Here is a 27,323-nt window from a genome sequence, read left to right as displayed (position 1 = left end):
TTATAAATACTTAAAGCTACAATTTTTAATTTTATGAAAAAAAATGTCTAACAGATTATAGGTAGATTTATAAATTTAACAATACATGAAGAACATCTGAGAATAAAATTTTAAATGCCCCAGGATTAAAAATATGTAACAAAGAACTGTATATTTCACTTGAGTTTTTTTCAATGAAAATTGGTGTTCTAAATATTTTAGAATTTTTATCTGTGAAATAATATATATATATTTTTTAGAATGAAGTCAAATCTTTATCCGATGTGGAAAAGTTATTTTTATATTTGCAATTACCCACTGGATCACCCTTTGAAGTTGACCCTTTTAAAATGTAAGATGTTTGTTTAATACCTAATTAATTATTTATTTTTTTTGTTTTGCATTTCTATCAATTTTATTAATTAATTGCATTTTGATAATTTTAATAATATGCTTTTGTTTTTTACTGTTTAAAAAAAGTCTAACTAAAAAATCATCATTAAAAAAAAAGAAGAAAAATAAGCTTTTAAATTTAGGCATAATCAATGACAAACTACTGTACAAGAAGGATATTATTATTATTATTTTTTTTTTTTTTGCTTGTTTAAAATTAGTTTAATTTAACATAATTTTTTTTAAATATGATAATGCAACATTTTTACTCCTTAGATTTTGTTATTGCAAACAATAACTATTTTTTTTTTTAAATTTCTCAGTATGTAAAAATAAAAATAAAATTACTAAATTTTTTTATACAATTAAATATGAGTTAATTGCAACAATTTTGATACTCATTTAATTTTTGTAATTTACCTTTTATAGCAGAAACCAAAATCCTCTTGGGAAGAAAGCAGATGATGAGGGCATGATTGCTGTAACCTGGATTCAAAGCCATCTTGAAGAAGATCCTGAAGTTTCTCTACCCAAGCAAGAAGTGTATGATGAATATCAGTGAGTCACTATGATTACATGATTTATACTTGAGGAATGAAAAATACATTTATACTTAGTTGATGTCATCTAATTTATGGGTTTTCCATTTAGTTTTTGAAGAGAATATTACTTTTATGATACTCATTTGATATTGAAACTATCATTTAACTTTAATTTTGCTTGAACTTGTATGCTCAGGATGAAAATATTTGTGTGTTATTCAAAATGTTTATTTATTTATTCACCCCCCCTCAGACATTAAGTATTTACAAAAGTCCTTTCTTTATTACACCCTTCCAACAGAAGAGATTAATCTTACTGTATTAAATCAAATATTTGAAGTAGCAAAAGTTTTTTTTTTTTTTTTTTAAATTTTAAAACATATTTAATTTNTTTTTTTTTTTTTTTTTAAATTCTAAAACATTGTAATAAGGTTTTATTTAATATAGTAAGAAATTTGCTGAGATTTAGATTACATTTCTAAAGTTAATGTTGTTGTTATTATTTAAAATGTACCCAATTTTAACTAATTTCTTTTCTGAGTTGTTTTAGAAGCATTTGTTATAGTAGAAAAAGTGAGGTTGCTATTTATATGGTTTTCTACTTAGTCTGATATAATTAAGAAATATCAGTTTTATATTGACTTAAATTTTTTTAATTCTTCTACTAGTTATTATAGTATTTATCATATTATATAGTTAGATTTTGAAATTTGGTTTCAAACCGGAATTTTTTTAAATCTAGTTTCTACCAGAAATCTAAGTTTAGGAACTTGGAAGGAAAAGTTTTTATAAAAAAAAGTGTATTTTCTATTCAATATTACTATAGTCTTTTTACAAATTGGTCAATTTAATAAAATTCATGTAGCTAATATTTACTAGATAAATAAAATTCAATGTAGTAAATTTCAACCCTCTGGGCGTTAGTTCCGGCTTTTTCCTAACTTTTAGCTGCAAACTTACCTGCATTAAATAACTGGTTTCCTCCCATCCATATAGTTTCACTTAGGGACTCAGTGCTTTGAGGATTAAACAGTGACGATTATCACATAGAGTTAAAAATTAAAGTTCAATATGACTGCTGTTTTTTTTAATACACTTGCTTAAAAGCAATATTATTGTATCTCGAATTTTTTTTTAAATGAAAATTTATGTTATCTTAATTATTTAAAATTTTTTATTGAAATATTAAACTAACAAAATATAAAATAATAATGAATTCCCAAAAATAAAAATAACGAAATACTGGAATTTTGTAAAGGCCCCTAAACTGATCTACATGTAATTTCAATAGGGTAAAAAGATACCATTTTTAAAATAAATAATTAATGAAATTTTAATGAATTTTAAACAGCTTATATGCTAATAAAGATGATAATAATACACAATTTAATTTTTTTCTCACCAGACAGGCTACTGAATTTTACTACATTACCAAATGCAGTAAACCTTTTTTTCTTTCTTTTTTTGTTTGTTTTAAAGTATTTATTTTAAGCACTCTTTGTATTTCTATACTTTTTAAATTTTCATTTTAAATTTTTAAACCTGCAAGTTTTACTGTTTTTTTTATTTAATTAAATCTAATTTTTAAACAGACAATAAGAAATTCTTAACTTAAATGGCAATTATTTATTTTTAAATGTACATTTTGCAGATCTTATTGCCATATGACTGGCACGGATGCTCTTTGTGCAGCTGATTTTGGTAAAGTTATGAAGCAGATATTTCCATCTGTTAAACCAAGGAGACTTGGTACTAGAGGAAATTCCAGGTACCTCCTTTTTTTCATTATGAAAAGAAGTGAAAACAAATTGATAAATTAGTTGCTGACATAACTGTTATTATTATTAGTTTTTAAAATAATTATAATAATATTCGTATTAATGGTTGTAATAATAGCTGTCCAAATTATGTTTTGCTTTAAAATTATATGCCTTACTTCTGATCTTTTTCTGCACTTTTAGATTCTATTAAATAAAAAATAATAGATTTTATGTAACTTCATAACATTAGAAAGCCATTATGTAATAACTGCTTTCTGTTATGTTAATATTATATTATGTCTGATATCTGTTATGTCAAGCGGTCTACAAATTCTGGACATCAGATGGTGCTTAAAATTTTTTTACTGGTTCCCAATAATTTAATATTATTTAACTTGTTCTTTTTTTCCTCCTTTAAATCTGAATTATTTGGAAAGAGTTTTCGAAAGATAAAATACAAAACAGAATATTCTCAAAATCCTACTATCTTATCAAATACGATAGCCTTCTCACTGGCAACCAGTTCCTTATTTATTTTAAGTTTATAGGCTCTTCTGTTATTTATAAAAAGCCAAAAGCAAAGAGGATTAGCATTGGTTAATCTGTCCCATAAAGCAAGTCTAAACCAGATCCATCTTTATTTAGATATAATGCAGCCATGTTTTGTGAGTTAGCGTGCATAATTATTTGTGCTTTAAAATTGTTTGATTTGTAAAATTGTCTGATCAATTTTAGACACTATTAAGTAAAAGATAATAGACTTTATGTAATTTCATAATATCAGAAAGCCATTATACTACTTTCTATTCCATAAAAATTTGACTTCTAAAAATTTTTCCTGGTCCCTTGAAAGTTTGAATTTTCATTGTGGTTTTATTAATAGTTGTTGAAATAGTTGATAACTTGGTGTTGAGACATTGTTCATTTTTTCTAAAAAAAGATAAAATTTTTATTTTCTCTAATTGTTCTCTTTTTTTTATCACAGATACTGTTACAGTGGTTTAAGGAAGAAATTAAATTTGAAGCCCCCTTCTTTGCCAGATATAAATACTGATCCTGAAAGCTGTGATGTAAGTTCTGCAATTGTTAAGTTCAAATATTAGTTATTAATATTAGTTGTAGTTGTGAAGTTCAATAGTTTAAGAAATTTTATCAGCACCAATCAATTTCTCAAGAACTTGATAGATATCCAATTATTATTCTCTATGACCCTTTCTTTACAAATTATTGAAAATTATCACAATTTTCTGGAAAATAAAATGGGGTGAGGAAAGAAAGTGGTAAATTTTGAAGTAAAGTTATTTGTGCTATAAAATTCAGGAAAAACACTTTTTATTGACAAAAATTTAGTGTATATATACAAAATGCCGTTTATTTTCTCTTTACAAAATGTCATTAACTATCTACTTTTCAAAAAATGACCTTAAAAAGATGTGCTCCATGTGGTTTAGTACTTCTGTCTCATGTCATGTTTATGATGTAAAAAGACATTTAGGTATATTTTGTTTCATATTTGCGCATTTTTCTGTGGTCATCTTTAAGAAGTAAATAGTTGCCAATATTTTGTTATAAAAGAATTGTTATAATGTATACGTTCTCTCAAAATTAAAAAACGTTCTGGTTTACCTTGAGCAAATTAAGTTACTTCTGAATTTCTTGTTCCTCTGCACCACCCAATTTATTGTTAGTTTTTTTCTATCCTTAAAATTTAGTTTTGATAGCACTGTAAAGAGATGGTTTAAGAGGTAAGAGAAACTAGTTAATAGTTGAAATTTACCACAAATAAAAGTAAAATTGAATAACCAGACTTTGTTTAATGCTAGTAACTGCATTTAAATGAATCTAATGAATGAAGAAGAAAAAATTTCATAGCTTTTTAGTGAGAATACACAATATCATCTATGTTCCTTTACCTCATTCAATTATGTTGTCTTTCAAAAAGAAAAAAGTATTTGGCTTATTTTATATTGGATTCTTCCATAATTATTCTTTAGAAATCTTTATTAGCTTAGCAAAAATACATTTTTTATTAATGATAACATTTTAATAATATGATGAACGATGGGAAATTTTATTGTTTCAATTAACCATTTTTTTGGAATCAGTCATATTTGAATGAAAAAGTATATTAAATCTAAAAATAAATTTAAAACAGCTGTCTCAAATTTTAGGTTCATTTTAATTTTAATGGACAACTAATCAAATTTTCATTTTGCAATTTCCATGTATGTTAACTGAGCTTAAAGCTAAAATGTAAATATTTGCAAGGTAAAAGCCTCATCTTTACTGAACATAAGCAAAATCTAGTTCTGAAGCGCGCAAAGAGGCTTCCCCTTTCTCAAACATACATAAAGCAGAGCTTGTTACATAATAGAACCGGTTGTTTTAGAGATCATTTTACTTATGAGAAAAACTTAAATATTCAAATTGAAACAGTTAAGAAACTCAGCCCCATTTGCATTATGTATTGCCAATAAAAACTTTATTCTAATAAAATTTTCATCCTTAAAAGAAAACTCCTTATTCCATAGAAGACACGAGCTTCCATAAGTTATGTGAATCCTAAAATAAACGCATGTTCTTTTAAGATAAGATTGCATGAATTTGGAATTGTGTATTTTTTCATTTTTGTCTATATTTTGTCACCATTGTGCAAGTGTTATTTAAATTCAAGTGTGTGGTTAAAATACGTATTGATTTTAGGCACCGGCAGAGAACATTAAAGATGAAGTTACTTCAGCTTCTTGTCATATACTCTTTGAATGGGCTGAAAAACTTCTTGGATTTAAGTTCACTTCTTTGAAGGAATTGGCTTCACATCTCTTAGAAAATATGTATGTTGATAACCGGTCAGTGGCTGCTTTCACCGTTCTTTTGGAAGGATCTCCTCAACTTTTAGAGAAAGGTAATTGAGCAAATTATATAGGGGTTGCCACTCCACAGGGAGAACAGGGAAAACCTGGAAAAAACAGGGAATTAAAAAATCCCCATAAAATACAAGGAATTTTGAGTTTTTCTTTAAAAGCTGGGAAATTATAAGGAATTTCCCAGGTTCTAAAGAAAACAACCAAGGTGAACTGTGGAGTGACAACCGAATTATATTAGGGTTGCCACTCCACAGGGAGAATAGGGAAAACCTGGAAAATATAGGGAATTTAAAAGTCACTTGAAATAAGAGGGAAAATGCAGGGAATTGTGAGTTTTTCTTTAGAAACTGGGAAATTATAGGGAATTTTGTTTCATATTTTCGTTATTTAAGAAATGGTTACCACTCCAAGTGCAATCTATGGGATATTTAAGGATGATATTTCAGTTATATTAAACTATTTCACTTACTATAGCATTATTTGTTTTAAGTATGTTCAGCTGTTTCTTTTTTACAGCATTTGTAACTAGTATATTTAGCCCAATACAGCTCATACAAGAGCACTTTGATTGTTTTTCCTCTTAATGTATTGTGTATAATATGTACAGGGAAAACACAGGGAATTTTTTCTTCTTACAGATTTGAGTGGCAACCTTGTATATATTTTATGCCTTTTACATTTAAAAGTACACTCATTACTGCTATTTTTTTAAATTTCAAATTTCTTTTACCCATATGTTGCTGTACCCATGTTGTTTTCTTTTTGTTACTTAATTTTAAATGATGTAGTTGAGAGTTGAAAAGTGTTTGGTTTTGTGCTTATAATGTTTACAGTAGAGATGAGAAATTAAATTTTCTGTGTTATTCTTATTACCTTGCATTAACTGTAATTTTGGTTCTTAATCACCATTAAGATAGAGGACAGCTGTATTAACCTACATAAAATTATGAGTTTTTAATTGTTTTTACATTTATATGTATATTGGTTTTATTTATAATCTATATATTCATACCTGCCAAGTCTCTTGTGTTTTTGAATGAAGACCACGGTATTTTACGATTGTCTCCTGTTTACCCTTATCTTCTCAAATTTCTCCATATTTGTTGAAGAAATTTAAATTAAAAAAATTTTGGTGATAAAATATCTGCTGATGACAAAATATACTTCTCTTATTCCACAACAGATGGTACTATTGCCAGTACTGCAGTATGTTGAGTGTTTATAGTTTAAGTAATTATAAATAATGATTTAAAAAAAATCTTTTTTAGATTAAGATTTATATACATACTGTTTACATCGCTAAATGTAAGTGCTTATATTCTTTTCAAATTTGAATTTTTCTTTTTGACTGACATGATTATTCACGATGTATCCACACTTTACTCATGGCCCAAAAAATGTCGCTAGTAAAATCTCTGTTATCTTATTTCTCCAATGTTGGCAGGTATGTATATTTATGTATTAAAATCTGCCTTTAAACTTTCATCTAGTTACATTTTGTTTTTTTAAATATATAATGTTGGACATTAAAAGCACATTTCTTAATTTTTTTTTAAAAGTAAATAAATAAAATGAAGCCATATTTCTGTTGAAATATTGCTTTGTATGATGAAAATATTGTCTGGACTGTAGATTAGCCTTTTTTTCTTCTTTTTTTTTGAAAACCAGAAAAAGCCAGGGAGTTTTATTTCCAAAATTGATTTAAAACCCTGTAATAGTCATGATGTTCTTATTCATTTGCATTAACTGTAATTTTGTTAAAATTCATTTTAGATCTGATCATTATTAGTTTTTATTCTTTAAACAATGCCTTTAGTGCAAGACTTACGACGTTGTTTGTTTATTTTAGGGTTTTCTAACTGTGAAGGAGGAATAAAGAAAAGTGAAGCTCAAGTTCATTTGCAGCGAAAAATACAAGAAAAAGAATTGATTAAGGAGCAAAAGAAGAAACTTCAAGAGCAACGCTCAAATTTTACTTCTGCGAGTAAAGGTAAAGTGTCTGTACCTAAAAAAAAGAATGCAAAATCAAGAAAATCCAAAGTTCTTTCTGAAAAATCCGACATAAGTTCTGTAAGTAATTGTCTTTAATCCTATGAAATAAGTTTTGTGAAATTCTGTAGTCATAAAGAAATGTGAGGATAATCTATCTTTGCTTTATAGTTCATGTTTACTTTATTGTTCATGTAACTGCAAGCTCATGTTTGTGAATGCATTTTATTACAAAGAATTATAAGGAGATTTTGCCTAAAATAGTTTATAGTGGATTTTACTGCACTTGAATGAAGACATTTTTTAAATTTGTTTGAGCTTTGAGATGTTTTCCATTTTTGTGTAAACTTGTATCCATTTGACGGCTTTTATTTTTATTGATTAATTTTTTTAAATGTAAATCTTGACAGAAAAATACTTTTATATTTTGTGTGTTTTTATTAATAATCAATAAAATTGACCACTTATTTAATTTTGAAAATTTAAAACTGAGAAAAATTTGAAATCAAATAATTTTTTTTTATATGGTATATAAAACTTGTTTATCATTATAGTATAGGTTAACGATTAATAATGAATGCAAATAATTATATATAGTACTGTAGTGTCACAACTAACAGAAAATATGATGTGAGCTTTAAAATTTTTTTTCCGAAACTTAACACACAAATTTTTAAAAGGGAAAAAAACAACTATCTCTTTTGAAAAAGAAAATCAGAAGAGAAAAAAACACATCATAGATCGTGCTTAACTTGATCAAGATATCTATTATAGTTCGAGACATTTTTTGAAAAAATCTGCTCTGAGCTCTGTTTTGTTAAAATATGCTCATAACGTTACAGTACATTCTTATAATTTTTTTAAAAAAACTTAGCAATGTAAAAATTTTCTTTGAAAAAAAAATTAAGTTGACTTTTTAAGTTAACAAAAAAGTTCTCCATAAATTTCCATTGGAGGTTTTATTGTGATGTTTTTCCTATAGTGGTTTATAAAATTAAAAGACCATGTTTTTAAGTAATAGGGAATTTATACTAATTAATAATGTCTATGATTATGACTATGAAATTAATGTCTAAGAAAATCTAAAAATTTCAAGTGCAATCAGCAATTTATTGAGTTTGATTTGTGTTAGTGCATTCTTATTTTTAATCCTATTTTGTTATTACTCATAATAAATGTAAAAGTATGTAAGTTACACATATAACATTGTAAACATAGATTTATATAACATCTTAGATTTCTTGCACCCTGAAGTATTATCTCCCCCTCTTTTCTTCCCCTAATATATAAGATTTGTTTCTTTTCATAAATAAAAAAAGACAAACAATAAACATATTCTATTTTAATAGGAATAATAATATTCAACCCTTTCTGTCACTTTAAAGACTTTCAACCCTTAAAAAATGTAATCAATTTTGGTATCAAGAAATACAGGATATTTTTTAACAGCCTTAGAATCACTAGAAATTTTAAATTAATTTAAACCCCTCAAAATTCTTCAATAAATTTTACTTTTCATAGTTGCAATAATGAGTATAGAAATTTGAGTTTTACTATCTTCGATTAATCAAACTGTTTTTTGATTTATAACTCTGTATTATCCTTTTTTTTTGTGTGAATATATTTTGAAATATGCTAATTAAAATTAGTGTTTAGTTCATTTCTTAACTGTAATTTAATTTATATTTTAGTAGTTTTTTTCTTTTCAACGAAATAGAACAGACGAGAAATTTTGAACTTAATTACAGTTTTTTACAAGAATTTCATTCTTGTGTTAAAATTGGGGAACTTTTTCTATTCATATTTGATGAATTTACCAGCATTGTAGTTTTATCATTTTTGAGTCTTTATAATGATTGTATTCAATGAACTATTCAGTCTTTAAGTTAAAAAGAAAAAAAATAAGGGGGAGGGATAAGAGGGACTAATTTATCTTTCTTATGTAATTATATTTAAGTTTTCTTATTTTGCTACTCATCTTTATTAGTTATTAATGATCAACTAGCTTAATCTTATAAACAATTTTGTCAAGTATACATTTCACACATTTAAGGTTTTAATTAAATATTTTTCTGAGTAGTAATGAACTTAAAGCAAAGATTTATTAAATTTTATTATTTTATTTTATTTATTTTTTTAAACTTTTATTTTGAGAAAGTGACCATTTGGTTATGTGACCTTTTCCATATCTGTTTGAATTATTTATTTGTAGTGGCAGATAAAATAATTTCAATTCTAGTTTTGTAAAATATTAATGCTTTACCTTTCCAACCACTAGGAAACTTGTTTTCCGTAATAACTGATATTCTGTAATTTTTAGAGTATATGACATTTATAAATGATTTTTATTTAAATAAAAAAAATATGGCAAACTTATATGTTTTAAATTAATTCCGAATTGTAATAATAATAAAACAAAATAAGTAAATTAATAACAAATTATAATTTTTTTTTTTTTTGCATTGCTAAATAGAGTAGTTGACCATTTTAAAAAAAATGAGCATAACGAATATATTTGAAATTATGGATATATTGTTTTTGTGGTGGCTAATTGAAGAATAGAGCTCTTTTCTAGATATGACTGTCTATCAGGATGGTCTTTTTATGTCTTGATATGTTTTTGAAAAAAAGGTTTTTACATGCTTTTAATTATGTTTTTTATATACCTATATCAAGAACTTTCAACAAAAGTGAAAAATACTTTTATCAGGGTACAGTTAAATATTTTTTTGTCTATTCTAATTAATTGCTCAACATCTTTTGAGTTTTTGTCCTCCTTACACACCCTTAAGAAACTATCACATGAATCCACAATAATAATGCAGCATTTAAAAAGATGCATGGTTAGCATATCTAGAATTTTATCTATACATTGTTTTAAATTGAATTTAATCAATGATGTATATCAAAACTATCTAAATATTTGACTTAGGTAACTATTTTCTTACTCTACAAATATTTTTTTCTCCAAACTATGCTATGTAAATTTGATATATAGTGATAAAAATTCTGCATAAATTTGTTGTGAGGTGTAATTTTTGTAAGTTTAAATTTATAAGGCTAATTCCATTTAATTTGAATAAAATATTATAATTTTATCATCATATTGAACTTTATTTTTTCCTAAATTTGTTTAATTACAGGAAAAAGAGATTGACTTAATATTATCTCAAAGTATAAAAGAAAATTCTCTTACAAGTTCTTCAGAATCATCATCCATGCAAGTGGATAAAAATTTAATAGAGAAGGTTATTAAAGAAGAGGATATGGATCTTGAATTAATTGTTGACATGGAACAAGTAGTAAATGATACACCCACCAGTTCAAACAGTAATACACAATCTTCTCCCAGTAAGCCTAGTGAACCATGCTCTGAAAATGTTTTAAAACTTGAAGATACATCAACTAAAAATACTAAAATAATAATTCCAAGAAGTAAGACTCCTGTCTGCATATCACAAAGCCTTCCTGGCATAATTATTGTGCCCTCTCTGCCACAAATTGCTGAGATCGGCAAACAAGTTTCTCCTAAGTACAAAAAAATACAGCCAAAGCCATTGAAAGGGGATGCCTTGTCTGCCATGGCTAGATCCAGAGCTGGTTCTTTAGGCTCAACTTCTATTAATAAGCCTAAATCTAAAACCAATGATGGTCGGCATAGCTCACATGCATGGCTTCAATCCTCTTCGAGTCCAGAAGGTAATGACTTTTTTGTTAAAAGCAACACTTCAAACACTAGAACTGTTTTGCTATCCTCCACTCAGAAAACATTAAAGAAAAATTGTTTTATAGTACCGAAAGAAAAGACCTCTGACAAACTTAAAGAAGATTTACGTTTTTCATTAGAAAACCAGAGTTCTAGTGCTTTCAAGGATGTTAAACTTCAAGCAAATTCTGATCCAAACCAAGTGTCGATTGAAAGTTCAGGTGGTTCCATCTTAAAATCTAATCCCTTAAGGAAATCAAGTCTTCCCTCTAAAGAAAGTAACGCTCTCAAAAGACCTTTAGATGAAAGTAGAAGTAATCTTAAATCAAAGAAGCTGTTATTGGATGCAAATGCGATGGAATCTTCTTATCAAGACTTGCCATCGTCAGTTAAAGTTCAAAATGTTCCTAGTCGAAGATTGTCTGTTCAGCAAAATGCTGCAGCTGAAGAAGTGAGCATACATGAGATAGAAGGTGATGCCTTAAACGATTACTACAGAGGAAATAATTGCCAAACATTGCTCCCTTCATCTATGTTAGTAGTTGAAGACAAAGACTCGAAAAAGGAAAAACAGGATTTTAACAAAAATATATCTCAATTGCGTATGTTACTTGAGCAAAAAATATCGTGTAGTCAATCAAATCCTTTATTATTGAATTCTTTGAAAGATATTTCCAAAAGTGATCTTTCTCTTCATTTAAATCAAAAAGAAACTTTGTTTTATTCAAGTGATGTTAATTTAGGAGAGGGAAAATTAACAACAGAACAGGAACAATCTGATAAAGTTAATTTAAATTTGTGTTCCCTTTCCTTTGAAGAGGAGAAACAAATCAAAAATATATCCCAACTTGAAACTATTGAGAAATTTCTAGATTCCCATTTGGCGTCACAAGACCAGGTGAATGAGCCAAATGCATACATTTCTGATGCCAACATTTATTTGACAAATCCTAAAACCAATTTCCAACAAATTGATATGGACTTGCCAGACTTTCAACAAAATCTAATAAATTCAAACAGTGATTTGTTGACTTCAGACTTGATGGATAATCTAGAATATGGTACACCTCAGATAAACAATACTGCTCTTCCTGTCCGTGTTAACACTTACACTCAAGTACCCTCTGTTCCCCAAAGTCCCAATACTAGAAGACGGGCTTTCAATTTTATGCCTATATCTCCCAGCCATACCCCAATACCTGATATGAGTGGAAGTGTGTCATCGCCAATACCTAATCAGTTTCCAAGAAATATGATGTCGATTGGTGTTGGTCCTTCTCAACCACCTAGTAATGCTGGTAGTCCTTTTGTTTCACCTAGATCGACACCAGTATCCACCTGTAGGTCTAGGCACAGCTCTGGACAAAGTACCTCTCGACACACCCCTTTCCAAAACTTTGATTCTGGTGTTTCTTCAGTTTCTTCTTCGCCTTTTATTTCGCCACAGCCAACACCTGTAAGTCGTTTGAGACATAATTCTAGCCATAGTTCTAACAAAACTGTTACATTTTGTTCAGTAAATAGCCCACATATAATAAACTCATTATCAACTTCTAGCCGTTCTAGGCATAATTCTGGCCCTGGTGTTCAACATTTATCAGGAAACTTAAATGCTAGGACTAATCCCTTGTCACCTTTAGTTGCTGAACCTCAGCCTAGTTTTATATTCCCGCCAGGGAATGAATTGAGATATCGACATAACTCAGACTCGAATACCACTTCCTTATCTCCAGTTTCCGAACAGACTTCATCTTCGAGTAGTTGCACAAGCAATCTCCCAGATCTTACCAGTGTTAATGATTTGGCTCTGTCTCAATCATTTTTAAATGATAGCGCCGCTGACTTACTTATCAGCGGCAACTCTTCCAACTTTAAGCAAGTTCGTCAGAGACACGCCTCCAGTTCTGTCATATATAGCAAATCGTATGTGGCTGCTAAAGATCCTTTCTCCCCAGAAATTCAAAACTTATTAAAAAATGAACAAATTAGCGGAGCCACTAACAATCAGCTTAGCAATCGGAGCCAATCTGTACCGTTACATCAAATGCTCCAAAATTTGAACAATTTTTATTTCCTGAATGCTCCAATCGATGAAGTTTCTACTAAATCCCATCCTACGACGCCTGTTCTGAATCAGGCATTCTCGTTTCCTCTCTTGAATTCGAATCAAGAGAACGCTTTACTATCTGCTGAACTCCTGAATAGTGACAAGTCATTCTCCCAGAACTGGTCTGGTTTGGAAAATACTGGAGATTTGGAAGTGAGTAATGCTCGACGCAACCTAGCCGGTTTGCTCGACCCACCACTTAGTGATGATTTACAGACAACACTGGAAGATCTGAGAGATTGTGATAACGACTTTTCGAAATTTGCGCAAGAGCTGGAGCTGAATCCAAACGAGGATGGCAATCTGTAATGCACTTTCGAGTTTAATAATAATAATAATAATGGCCTTTATGTAAAATTAGATTTATTTTCATGTATATGCTTGTAGATTTATACATTTGTTTTTCCTATTGTTGAATGTTATTCCTTTGTACAGTTAAATGCTCTAATTTTGTATTTTAGTGATGGGGCAAACTAAGTACTTCGTTTAGCCCATATCCATGAATATATTTTTAAAATTGAAATTATTTACTCTCTAATTAAATGAGGATGATTTCAAATTTCGTTAATATTCTAGTAGGTTTATGTTGTATGCATTTGAGGTATTCAGTATTAAAACCTGCGTAATCTATACTAAAGAGAGTTCGGAGAAAATTAATTTTGAACTTTAACCCATAAATTCAAGGAGTTAATAATGTTTTCTCTTAATCAAAAAAGCAAAGTTATTCAATTGTGGAATCTGGTAGGCAAATTCATATCCACAAAAAGAAAGGTAGTAAAATTGAATTTCAAGTCTCGTTATTTACGAACGCAGACTAAAGTTCTGCGGCAAACTTTTTGCTGGTATTTGTTGAAAATAGACACAACACTTTCGGTTGTCAAATTATTACATTTTTTTTAAATGAGAGATAGTTTGGTTTTAATAACACTATTGTTCAATGAAATCTTGTTTTTTCGAATTTATTGATGAAAATGGATTTAATAAATGGGAATTTCCTTCCACTTCTTGAGGAAATTTCCGACTTTCTAAACTTTAGAATAAATTAAATTTTTAAACTTAATTATTCTATTGTGATTTTTAACTGTGATTTTTATATAAAGCTCTACAATTTGTTGAACTGTTAATGTACAGCACATTGTAAAAAAAAACTTTCCATAACTTAATTAATAACTTAAATGTTCGAAATAGTTTTGCACTCTTTATTTATTTATTTTTTTCATGATTTGAATTGATAGGCAGTTTCAGGTCTTTTGTTTTTTCCCCACTCTTGATGCATGATTAAAAAAGGATGCTTGTTCTGTAAGATTAATTATCCAAAGAGCATCTGAAGTCCTATTATATATTTTTTTTTACTAAACTAAAATTTATTGTGTCATAAATTGTTACCTCAGCATATGCTGATAAGTTATACAAAATTCAAAAAAAGCTACCTTATATTTCTTGCACAAAATGTGTTTTCTATAATTTAACAACAACCTTAAAGTTGATAAAAATTAGCATTGAGAGAAGATTAAAAAAAACTTTATAGAATCTTATTTTTTTCTTTTGTAATCTTAGTATAGCATTTTATGGTTTTGATACTCAATACCTCACATGTTATGGAACTCTGCATGCATTAAATGCAAAAAGTCATGTTGAGAAAGTTCTTTTTTCTTTCAGAAAATGAAGTTTGAGATTTCGCTTGCATAATTATATACTTTTTCTTTTTAATTTTCTTCAATAAAAAGATAAAAGTTAAAGCAAAATGAGTAATGGCAACATGAAATTTTTATATTTAATTTAATAAATCTACGTATTTTACGTTTGCTTCTTTTAAACAACTCAATATAAATAAGTGTTTTAAGATTTATCTATTGTACTTTTTAAACTTTATTCTATTGCTTTCATGACTTTATTTAAAATGTTCTATTGTTTCAGTATAAAATTAATTTTTGAAATATAGTTTAAAAAATGCATTTTATTGTCTAATAAGTCGATTAAATTTTAGATTTTTTTTTTCATTTCAAAAATTGTACAGACTTTTAAATATGTTGCTGATTAATTTTTATTCCTTACTTTATAAACATGTAATATGTATTTTTATCATAAACGCACAAACATAAAGATTTGTATGGTATTTCAAAGAAGTCTGCATAACAGTCTTTTTAAGATGGCTTTTTGCATACTTTTTTTAATAAAATGTGCCAATCTTTTAGGTACTATTAAATAAATTAAAAATATTAATTGCATAATGTAAAGACATTAAAATGTTTTTATTTTTTCCCTTAAATTTAAGTTGATTTTCTTTAACATTTCTGTTAAAAGAAATCAGAAATAATATTAAATTTTAAAAACAAAATAGCACAAAATTTTTTGATGGTAACAGTAAAAAAATGCATATTTTTAAATATTAAAGTAAGAGTAATTGAATTGTTTTTATTTTGGTTGTATCAATTGAAAGTTCAATTTTCTCTTTTGCTCATTTTACAGAGGGTTATTCAAGTTTAATTGCTTTTAATGAAATATTTTAATTTTGTATTATATTTTACTTTTATTAATAGAATTTAATAGCGGATCAATATTTTTTTAAATTTTACTTCTCTTATGTCAGGTGATTGCTTAAGTTCATGCTTGATTTGGAACCTAATGAAATAAAACACATTTTGTTTAAAGAAAAAAAGTATTTATTTATATATAATGTATTGGTCATCATTTCTTTATAATTGTTTTCGAATGTTTAACATGTTTTTAAAATTTTCTTTGTATAGATTTTGCGGTTTTTCTTTAACCCACTGACAGTTCTGCTTTTAAAAAGTCGTATTTTATCCTGCAGTCTTCTCCGCAGAGCAAAACCGGTTTTCCCGTGGTGTATTGGGGAGAAACATTTTCCCAATTTCGCCAGTGGGTTAAATTAAGCCGCTATAACATCTTCAATATTTCTAATGTTTTTCTTCCCATTCAATTTATTTTACCAAAAAACCCTGTTAAGTTGACCACTCTCTATAAGTTGATCATTTGTCTGGGTTGATCTTAATGATCAAGTACCAAACTAGCAAAAATAGTTATGAGTTGACCACTTGTCTAAGTAGACCATCAAATTGTTATCCTACAAGTGGTGAATTTACACGGGTATATGAAAATCTGAATTGACCAAGTCAGATGAATGCAAAAACAAATTTGCAGTATCTGTTGAACAGCATGTGGTGTTAGAAAATGCCTTTTAGATTGAGCAAATTTGAAGTTTTACTTGAATTTCAACACAAATTTAAGTTAGCTACTTACAGCACTTTTCCACTATTTTTTGCTAATCACATTCCTCTGTAATATCGGTATACATGGTGACAATCTTTTTAATGCTGTTAAGATTGGGTATCAACTTTTGCAATCACCTGATGTATGTATATGATGGTTAAAATTACAATGATGGTACTGGTAATGCCAGTTCTATTGAACAGATTGAAAACGAAAACTTCCAATATAGTATACTCTCGATATCTCGAAAACCTTGTTACGTCAAAAAAATCTTTTTCCCCATAGCATTATACATCCACCTAATGTTAATTTGAATTCCTATGTCGAAAAGTTTCTCCTCAAAACTTTGTTATATCAATTTTATTTTGAAACAGAAAATGAATTTTTTCGGTAAAATCATAATCTGAGTTTATTGTACACCAATTCTTTTCTATTTAATGCATAATTATTTTTGTCTTTCTTTTAAAAAATAAAATTATCACGTATTTAGACTTATAAACAGCTATGGTTTTATACATATTTATTATTAATTTTTCTTATGTTTCATAACACTTCTTTTTAGAGTAATATTCTAGAATATATTTTTCTACTTTTTAGAACATATTTAGTTCTGAACTTGTTATCTCATAAATTTTCTAGCTTTTCTTCAATTTAGTGATATCGAGAGTATACTGTACATGCTATGTGAATTATGTGGGAAAAGTTTCTATTGGAAAAAAATATAGTTCCAAACTTTCCTGGCAAGTGACACTTCATCAAAGTAAAAAAAAGTAACAGTTTATAAATTCAAGAATAACAATATTTTATTTATGTATATGTTTGTGTGCTCTATATGCATGATTTCTAGACCAATAATATACATATGGTTGCATATATGCATTATTTCCATATAGTTTTAGTTGTACAGCATCATCCATTGGCAAAATTTTTAATCATATGTTTTTCTCTGAGAAAAAGCTTAACCATATGATCCATGTGTAATTTATTTGAAGTTTGATTCCAATTTGTTTAGTAGAACTGGAGCTTCGAGCCACCAAGCGCCCTCAAATTAATTTTATCAACTTTTTATTTTAGAATGATGAAGTAAATTTGGGTTTTAAATATATAAAAAGATAATGTAAATTTGGATCTTAGGTAGAATTTATGTTTTAATTTGGGGTCCATTCTTTTTATGATGCACTGAAATGTTAAAAACAAAACTCATATGGTACATTAAAATTACGACTTTTCTTTTGTATTTAATCTTCTGTGTTATTCTGGTTTTAGCTTTATGTATAATTGAAAATATTAATATTCCAGTCTTTGAAAATGAGGACTTGGTACAAAATATGATCTCATGTGTCTTTTTTGTTGAATTGTGTGAATGTCTTAATATTTTTGTTATTTCATAGATACAAATTTTAACCAATGTATCTAAATTCTTTAATCATTTATAGATACCTAACAATCTGAGTACATCTATCAATTATTTGATGTAATTGTTTAGTTTATTATGAATTCAAATTATTTTGTATAGGTTATGATATATCATCCTTTAAATTAATATTTAAAAAAACAAACAACCCATATTGATTTTATACGACGTTTTTACTGTAGATTTTTTCAGTTAATAAGTTCGTTTTTTTTCTGGTACATTTAGCCAAAATATTAATGTCCTATCATTCATTTTCCTCTTACTTTCATGCATTATTCAAGTTAGGCTTTTGTAAAAGTGGTCATAAAAGATTTTTTTAAATAATTAATAAGTTAATATTTTGATGACTATAGTATATTAGCTTAAACTAAAAAATATATTTTTTTAGTTTAAGCTAATATACTATTGTCATCTGTTTGTTTTGATTTGATATACTATAGTCATCTGTTGTTTTGATAGATTTAAAATCAAATTCAGTTTTTTAATTTCAGCAATTTTATAAATTTGTTGTGCTTGTGAAATTTAAGGTTTTATTTAGAATTTTTATTTTAACTTACATAATTGTTATATTATAGCATAGTAATCAGAAATATTGTATGATGTACTACTAATTGTATGTTTTTCTTAAATATAAACTCTAATTTATGATTATATATTTCTGAAGACATGTTATGAATTTTAAATTTTTTTAATCTATTCAAACTTATTAACATATTTTTTCTTATTTCACCGACTTTTTTCTAACAAATGGTTTAAATTTTTATACAAATTAATTGCAATATTTGTTTTGAACATTTTTTAGCTGATCACTGATACAGCTATAAAATCTCTAGTCATCCAAAATTTTTATTTTAGACAAAAACGAAATTGAACAACTAAATTAACAATTTAATTTAGAAAATTAATTATAATTATTTTCTTAACATTTTATGTATATTTTTTTAGAGCTATGGTTCCAGAAAGATTAGGAGAGATCTAAGACTTAGAATTTTCTATTAACCATATTTATAATTTTTAGAAACTTAAATTATATTTATATCTAATCAATAATCTATTATTTATTAGATATTCTGGTTATTTTCAAGAAATTATTTAAGTAAAATGCCAGTGAAAAATTTAAAAGATATATATTTTTTCTAATCTAATAACAATACTTTGAATAAAATTATGAAAAGGATAAATGCATATCTAAATATTTTCCATGCAACTTTTAAATTTTTTCATTAATCATTCTCAACGCTTATAAAAGTTTTTTTACGTTTTCATTTCAATGAAGAATAGTTTCATTTTCCAGTATTTTCGTATACCAAAAGCTAATTCAGAACTTGACAAAGATGCTGCTACTTCAGCCCTGCAAAGTCTGGCATAAAATTGAAAGTATTATTGATAGAACGCTAAAAATTTTTTTTCTTTGCATTAAATTTTTTCAAAATAAATAATAGTCTTTCTTAGGTTAATGTGTTTAAAATTACTTATTAAATTTTAAACGCCTAAATTCTGTCAAAAGAAAGACGCTCATTTAAGATTCCATAGCCCAAAAAATTGGAACCACTGTTCTAGATCATATAATATTATTTTGTTTATATGTATGTATCAAATTAGTTTTTAATAGAAATTATCTATATTCTTTTTAATTATTGTGATAATTCATATAAAAGTTTGTAATTACATTTCGATCTATTGTAATACACTTCAATACTTGCATTATATTTTTCATTCTGCTGGATGTAATTGAGTGTGTAACGAATGAAATGTACATTCTTAGCCAGCCTATATAGTATTTAGCTACAATGGGATTGTAAATAATAAACTTTTCTGCATTGCATGTTAATTTGTTTGTGAGAAGACAGTACAATAACGACTCATTTGGCAAAGGAATAGTGCAAGAATGCAATGTTCAGCAGTAATCATTTTTTTAAAAAAATTTGTTTTTAAAAATAAATAACACAGAAAAATAATTGCATGAATGCAAAGGTAGGAATGCTTTTATCTTGGAGATGTTTTTTTATAACTTTAATATCATTGGGATTCATTAAATCTAGTATGTTTTTATGATTTACCTTTCTTCAATTTCTGTGCAGTATCACTGTAACGCTGTTTGGTTGTCTAGGAAGCAAGAGCATACAGATAGCTATGTGCCATTTTAACTTCGTATAGATTTTTAAAAGTTCTTAATTTATAAAAATGTAGTTAAGGCTCTTAAAAAGTATGATTGTTGCCTCTTAATTTGTTCTTATTTTTCGCAGCCGATTGATTATTTTATTTCACCATAAAGACATTGAACCGCCACTTCATATTGGTTTGGTGCCTCTCACTGTTCAACTCTATAACTTTGACATTTTTAACTCAACCCAGAAGACAAAAGAAACTCCTGAATCAAGCTTTGAGTCAAACTTGTTTTTATGGATGTCTTCTTGATGAAAAACTGCATTTACCTTACATGGAAAGTAAAACCACAAAAATCTCCAAGATTCTAACCTATTATCCGTCTACCATTCACTTGGAATATTTTACATCAGGACTGTGGTTAGTTCGAGTCAGGAGTTACAATAAAATTTATGAAGAACAATGAAACAGAATAGAAAAAAATACCGTTAAATGAGAGAGGAATAATTTGCAGGTAAACAAATTTAATTTTAAAACAATTTGAAATATGAAGTTAAAATTGCAAATTCGAATTCTTGTTGGCCATTGAACTCAATGTTAAGCAAAATAGTTTGAATCAATTGTTTTGAAATTTTAGTGTTTTTCCTTTGCAAATTATCATTCTGTGTTATTTATTTTGAAATCAGAAGAGTGATTCTGAATAATCCTGTATAAACTAAATTGATGTCAAAATTTTATTATTCAATCTGTTTTATTTTACATATGTACAGTAAATAATCAACTTACTGTTTGCTACAGCAGAAATTATTAATTTGAGACATTTTATTTCAAAACTAGCTATTTAAAAAAAAGTATCGCTTCTTTCGCTCTTCGACTTAAAGCTACATTTCCGGTGATTTTTTATAGCTGTGGTAGTGAAATATTTTTTTAAGTGCAACGCTTTTTTGATCTCTAATAATTCACTGCTTAACTTTTCTGCAAAGTGATATAAAATTGTATTGTAGAGTAGCTTTTTTGAAATATTAATAGGCTCTAGTGAATTTGTGATTCAATTTTTTTTTCTTTTTTTACTTCATATCTTGTCACTTTTTCTATGCATATATATGTGCAAAATGTTGTACATTTGAACGTATCTGGGCGATCATGTAGAAATGGAAAGGTTTTTTGAAAAGATATGGTAAGGTTTGGCACTTTTTGCAGACTATCTACATAGTCTGCAAGTTCGTATTTGGATGCTTCAGTTTGAAATAAACTTTCTAACTGATCCACATTTTTTCTTTCTCTATTTAGATAGTTCTAGAAATATTTAGGAAGTATGTATTTTTTCTTTTTTTACTTCTTTTTTTTTCTTTTAATAATTGCGAATTAAAAAATTTTTTGTTTTTGCATCTATATTTTATTTTTATAGTAACATATTAATTAATCGTATCTGTATAACATAGTTATTATCATTCTCATTGCATTTTAGTATTGTCTGTTTTTTTTCCATATTTAAATTGGAAAAATATATATTTGAATATGTAATTCTCTCATCAAAATGATTTTTATAAATGTCTTTGTTGTCAATTTAAGTCATGTTAAAATATTGGGCTACACACAGCAGTTATTTATTTGTTTTCAATTCAAAATCATGTCCATCTTAAACATGTTTAAACTTGCTTTTGAGCTTTGACGTTTATTATAGAAATGAATTAAGTTTATAACAGTAACTGACTTGTACTTAAATATAAAAAAAAAGTGTAAGGGAAGTTTGTGTATTTTAAGTCAAAATGTGTTGTGTGATTTTCTTTAATCTAAAAAATATTGACTCTTTTATAAAAAAAATTGCTAATTTACCTTTATGGTTTCAATTATATTTATTAATTTATAAGTATACAATATTTTAAATATGATTGAAGTCTAATTGTTATTGTAGTCTTTTCATAATAATTTGTAAATAAATACATATAATCAATTATTAAACTATTTTTATTAAATATTAACTAATGCATTTATTAGGTGCTTATAATGAATTTTTAATCTTTATCGATAGTATTTTAATGTTTTTTGTAATCATATATTTTAAAGTCTAATGATTTATTCCATTGACTAACGGTATTTTATTTCCATTATTGTTTTTTCTTCTTCTTAATTTGATATTAAAAATTATTTTACTGATATAGTTGAGTAAAAATTTTATGCGTGTAATAGCATTTATATATTAGACTCATTGGCAAAATAATTTAATGATATAGGGAAAAATTATAAAATATGCTAATCATTGACTAATGTGTAACAGAATGCAAGTATAAACTTAAACTAGGCAAGACAATAAGCAGGCCATTGCTGATTAGGGCAAGGCAATAAGCAGATGTCACCTTATATCTTCATCATTAACTGAATATGATTCAAGATTTTGATTCATAATAAATATTTTTACTTTTGCACTACAGAAAAATCTTCCTTTAAAAACTTGGTTGTCATAAAAATAGCTATAAATCTGATTATAAAGAAAGGAAAAAAAAATCGAGAGATTTTAAATACTATGTTTATTGATTACAAAATCCCATTTAATGCTGTAGTAGTTTTTTTTTCTTCATAAAAGCTGGCGATTTGGAAAATCATTTAAAAAACATAAGATAGAAATGTACAGATTGCAGTGTTCTGCTAAAGAAATAGAATTTCAACTCACCTAATTTAAAATTTAGTTAAGAAGTTTACCAACAGATGACACCACTATCTAAAAAAACTGTAAAATTAAATATTTCGAAATAATCACTATTGCAGCAACAATGTCTAATGATGAAAACTAATAGATGCTTGAGCAAAATATTATATAAGTATTAGTCTGACAGTCAGCAGGGCCATTTATTGATGAATTTCACTTCTGATTTTGAAGATTTGTGACAAAACACTGGTTTCCTTAGCAGAAAAGTAAACTATATATTTCCAATTCCTTCCATTTTTTTTAATCATCTGTAATCTTTAAGACACCCAATTTTGCAAAAAATGTTTTATAATTGGTATACCATGATGTTCGGTATACAATATTTAGTAATGGGTTGGTATACAATATTTAGTAATTCATATTGGTTCCGATATATTTGTGGTATCAGAATAAACACTTAGAAATCTTGCCATTTAAATGGAAAGACTAGAATTCTCTAAAATGTAAGGGAATACAAGCTAGTTAGTTATTTGTAATTGTTGTCTTGCATTCTGTTATCTTCGCGTCTCCCTTTTTGATCAGATTCAATGTTTTGCTCTGTTATTAATTGATGTGTTCTGGGTATAAATCAAAAATTATGTTGAATGTATAACTCATTATAATCTCAGTCTATGAGTTGTTTATATTTCTCAATTGATTTCCTGTATAAAAAATACTTATGAACTGACAAGTGTAAACCTTGAGAATCGATGCTTATGCCATTCTGTGTAGTAAAGGTATTAACTTCTGAAAAAAACGCACACATTTCTGTCCTATTTACCATAGCCTTGTAAAATGTAAAAGCTTTTCTAGTGTTTCAGAGCTAGAAAGTGTCCAGTTAGTTTCAATGTGGTTGAATAAAAAAATCTTTTAGAAAAACTTAAATGTGTATATTATTTGTATGATAGCTTGTTGATTGTCAATCGACTTATAATTCTAAATTACTTTTTTTTTCTTCCAATTCTAAATTGAATGTACAACACTCAAGTTAACCAATGAATTTCTTTATTATAAAATTTTGTTCATTTGTAGATTGAGGTCTATTACGTGACTAAATGTAAATGATACAAAATTTCTGAAATAAATTATACAATATACAGAGAATTTTAGAATTTCAGGCAAATTTTTGCAATTTATTATTTAAATAGATCCTGGTTTGTTAAAAATGTAAAAACAAGTAAATTTAAAATTTTTTTCTTTTACTAGATTTAGAACAAAAAAATCACAAATAAAGCGCGTGCAAACTAAAAATGTTGGAAGCATTATTGACAAAGAATGTAGAAAGGAGAAACCTAGCTCTTCGAAGACGTAACTAACGTGAGGGTAATTAATGTTCGGTGTGGTGTGCTATACCAGAAAAACAACTTAGAGGGTGATTAACCTATTAGATTTAGCAGAGATGCATTAAGATCCAGTGCATGCATATAAGAAGCAAAATGACAGTCAGGATGTACGTCACACGAGGACTGGTTGCTGGACAAACCTAAGGGGATTTAATAATCGACTATGTCCATCATCTTCTATCAAAAGGTACCCGAAGATAAGTTAACATGTTTATTTTATATACTAGTGAATTGGTTTTTAATATTAATAAATAGTGGTAGTTATGCCACAACCCTACATGTATGGTTGAGTATGTTGCCTGTCATTTTATTCTTTCTTTCTATATCAAAATGTGTTAGCAGATTTAATCAACGTGTATGATAGAAATTTATTCTCCAAGAAATATCTTAATAGTGTCTATCAATTGCGTAAAAATGCAGAACAAATCAACAATTCTTTTCCTTAACATCAGTAGTGGTTGGGAGGAGAGGAGGGTGCAAACTAGTTTCAAGAATATCTTGCTATGCGCTTTATTGTTTTTTCCTTTACACATAGAAACCTCACCAAACCTTGGAGAACTAGTTTACGTTATGTCTATGGCAGCTAGCCTTCTACTACGTATATTCTTTTGGCAGTGAGATGGTTCATAAAACGGTTTATTCTGTTAAGGAGTATTTGATGTCCAAGTGTTACAGTGGTTGGTATTATTTCTACCACTCTAAATAATATTTACAAAAACAGATCAACAATCCTGCATTAAAGCCATTTTGTTTCTTATCAAGTATTACATGAAACCTTAGTTAATAATACAACATGGGTTTGTCTCGAGAAGTATCAATTCGATTTCTTTATGTGCGTTGAAATGAGACTGCAGATTTGAATCGTGCAGGTTGACTGCGCACTTCTAAGTAACAAATTAATGTCATTAGACTGCTGGCTACTGCAACTATGTTTAAACTCAAGACCTGCACAGGAAATATCCAGGTTAATTGCTTTCAATTCCCCAATCATGTTGCATGACGATGCACATCCTTCACAAACGAATGTAATGCAATGGTGGAACTTTCTGCATTTACTGGGTATTTAATCGATATATTCTAAACTAATCAGAGTTTCTGACCTGGAATCAATGATCGAAGCAGTTAAGGGCTATTGTTGTTTTCAGCACTTAGCCAAAGGTATTATATGGCTTCTGACAAGTGATAGCGAACAAGATACAGTGCTTCCTAATACTTAAAAAGAAAATTTATCTGTTAGCTTCCTTGAGCCGCGATTTCTCAGGGGATAGAGCGTTCGAATCTTGGAGGTGAATCGGGTTCGAATCCCAGCGCTGGCTGTCGATACAAATCCGCACCCGGCTTGCACCTACGTGAAATATCCTCAGTGGCAGATGGATCATGCGTTAGAGTCCTTTTGCCTTCAGGCTGACCGTGGGAGGTTGTTGTGGTATTCCTCTCCATGTAACGCAAATGCAAGTTAGTTCCATCAAGAAGTCCTCCACGAAGGCTAACTTCTCCCGATACTTAATCCAAGAGTTCCGTTGTCTTCTGGATTGGGTTCAAAATTACAAGGCTGCTGAGTTGAACATTAGTAGTCGTAAACCCAAAAATTGGGTTGGCTGTTTAACGACGGTTATAAATATTATTATAAAATATTAGCTTCCTTAATGCAAAATACTTTTTTGATTTTATAGTTCGAATAATTTCCAAACTTATTGGATATTCTTTTCTGTTAAACAATTTACGATCTAGTTAATGTTACTGATAGCAATTTCTTAAATCCGACTAAATAAAAAGTATATAAATAAATCTTTAAAGAAAAACTTTCCCATTTTCGCTTTTCAAACTTAAGTTTTGACACTTTCTTCACACAGTTGTTCCCTTCAATTTTTTAAGATGGTTGTCTTTTTTTTTCTAACAAAAGTAAACAATTAAATTTGAATGCTTAAAATATTATATTTAAACTGTGAACAATAATGAAATTGATGTCAGGGAGAAAATTGAAATTGCTAGTTTATCATAAAAGTGTGAAACAATTTTCAAGATTTTTTTTTTTTTTTATCTTTCACAGTTCATTTTTTTTTAAAAAATTAAAATAATGTCTTTCATTTTTGCAACCACAAAAAGCAATTATAAATACAGGATATCCGCACACCTGGAAAGTCATACAAAATCATGAATTTCGATATTGAACAAAATTTGCCATGAAATGTCACGATTTTATCTAAAAAATCATGGAAAGTCATGGATTTAGGTCGCTGAAAAACCTAATTTTTAAAATCGATATCTGAATTTGTAACAAAATTCCCACTCACAGTCATATTTTATTAAATTATAAAATGTTTTTATCATGGTGTTCTTTCAAAAAAAAAAAGAACGAAAAAAACATTTTTAGAGTGAATTATCTTTCCAACTTGAAAGATATCCCTTCCATTGTAAAGATAATTACTAAAAAGACAAAAATTAATCAAAATCGCAACAAAGGATATTTTTAAAATCATGGTAATAATTCAAAAGAAGAAAATGTGATTTGAAAAATTTTGCCACCAGATTAAATATAAAAATAAAATCTTGCGGGAAAACCAAGGGAAGTTTTTTTAACCATTAACATTTTTTTTTATATTGAATTAAACGACTTTTAACCATTTTAAAGTACTTAAAAAAGTTCCTGTCAAAAACTAACTATTTCAAAATTTTTATTTTTTTTTCCTTAGCTAACTAACAATTAATACATATTCTACTTAATATGTTTTAAAATTTGAAAAATGCATTAAAATAAAAATACTCAAAATAAAAAATAAACAAAACACAAAAACTTTAAGATTTAAATTTGATTCAGAATTGAATTCTGTGATTTCAGAATTTTTTATTATTATTTTTTTTATTTATTCTGAAATGAGAACAGAAAAATCAGGAGTATTTCTTTCCTTTCCGATGAATAAGAAAAGCATCTTTAGAATATAATTTTGCAGAAAAAAAATTATTTGCTTTTGTATTTTTTCAGCTATTTTATTGCTTCAACTCTTTCTTCACTCAGTTTTCTAAATTAAAAATCTATAAATATTAATATGCAGAATATAACAGCTTTGGTTATACCTGTCATTTCAATTAACGTTATTATAATGCTTTTTTAAATTTACTATTGTGTTTTTGTTGGAAAAAACAGTAACTTCATTAAGTCATGAAAAATTCTTTGAATTAGTCATGGAAAGTAATGAAAC

The 27,323-nt window shown here is 27.4% G+C and overlaps 1 protein-coding gene across 2 annotated transcripts in view; it reads left to right on the top strand.

Annotated features, from left to right (window-relative positions):
• Positions 1–23,665, top strand: part of LOC107455250 (DNA-binding protein RFX7) — a 28,040-nt gene extending 4,375 nt beyond the window's left edge. Inside the window, exons 3-10 of one of the 2 annotated variants that reach the window (XR_011636345.1) lie at positions 240–331; positions 802–930; positions 2,566–2,682; positions 3,660–3,744; positions 5,378–5,579; positions 7,391–7,611; positions 10,674–22,412; positions 22,445–23,665. Coding sequence is in view for 1 of the 2 variants with exons in the window: in XM_016072759.4 (XP_015928245.2) it covers positions 240–331; positions 802–930; positions 2,566–2,682; positions 3,660–3,744; positions 5,378–5,579; positions 7,391–7,611; positions 10,674–13,652 (3,825 nt within the window). In the remaining variant the exon portion in view is untranslated. Of the gene's footprint in view, positions 1–239; positions 332–801; positions 931–2,565; positions 2,683–3,659; positions 3,745–5,377; positions 5,580–7,390; positions 7,612–10,673 lie in introns of both variants that reach the window. The other variant, XM_016072759.4, reaches the window with a different exon arrangement.
• The last annotated feature ends 3,658 nt before the right edge of the window (positions 23,666–27,323 follow it).

This window comes from Parasteatoda tepidariorum, chromosome 3, assembly GCF_043381705.1.
Source record: "Parasteatoda tepidariorum isolate YZ-2023 chromosome 3, CAS_Ptep_4.0, whole genome shotgun sequence".
NCBI lineage: Eukaryota > Metazoa > Arthropoda > Arachnida > Araneae > Theridiidae > Parasteatoda > Parasteatoda tepidariorum.
The sequence above is the reverse complement of the archived record's forward strand: the minus strand, read 5'-3'. Positions and strand labels throughout refer to the sequence as shown.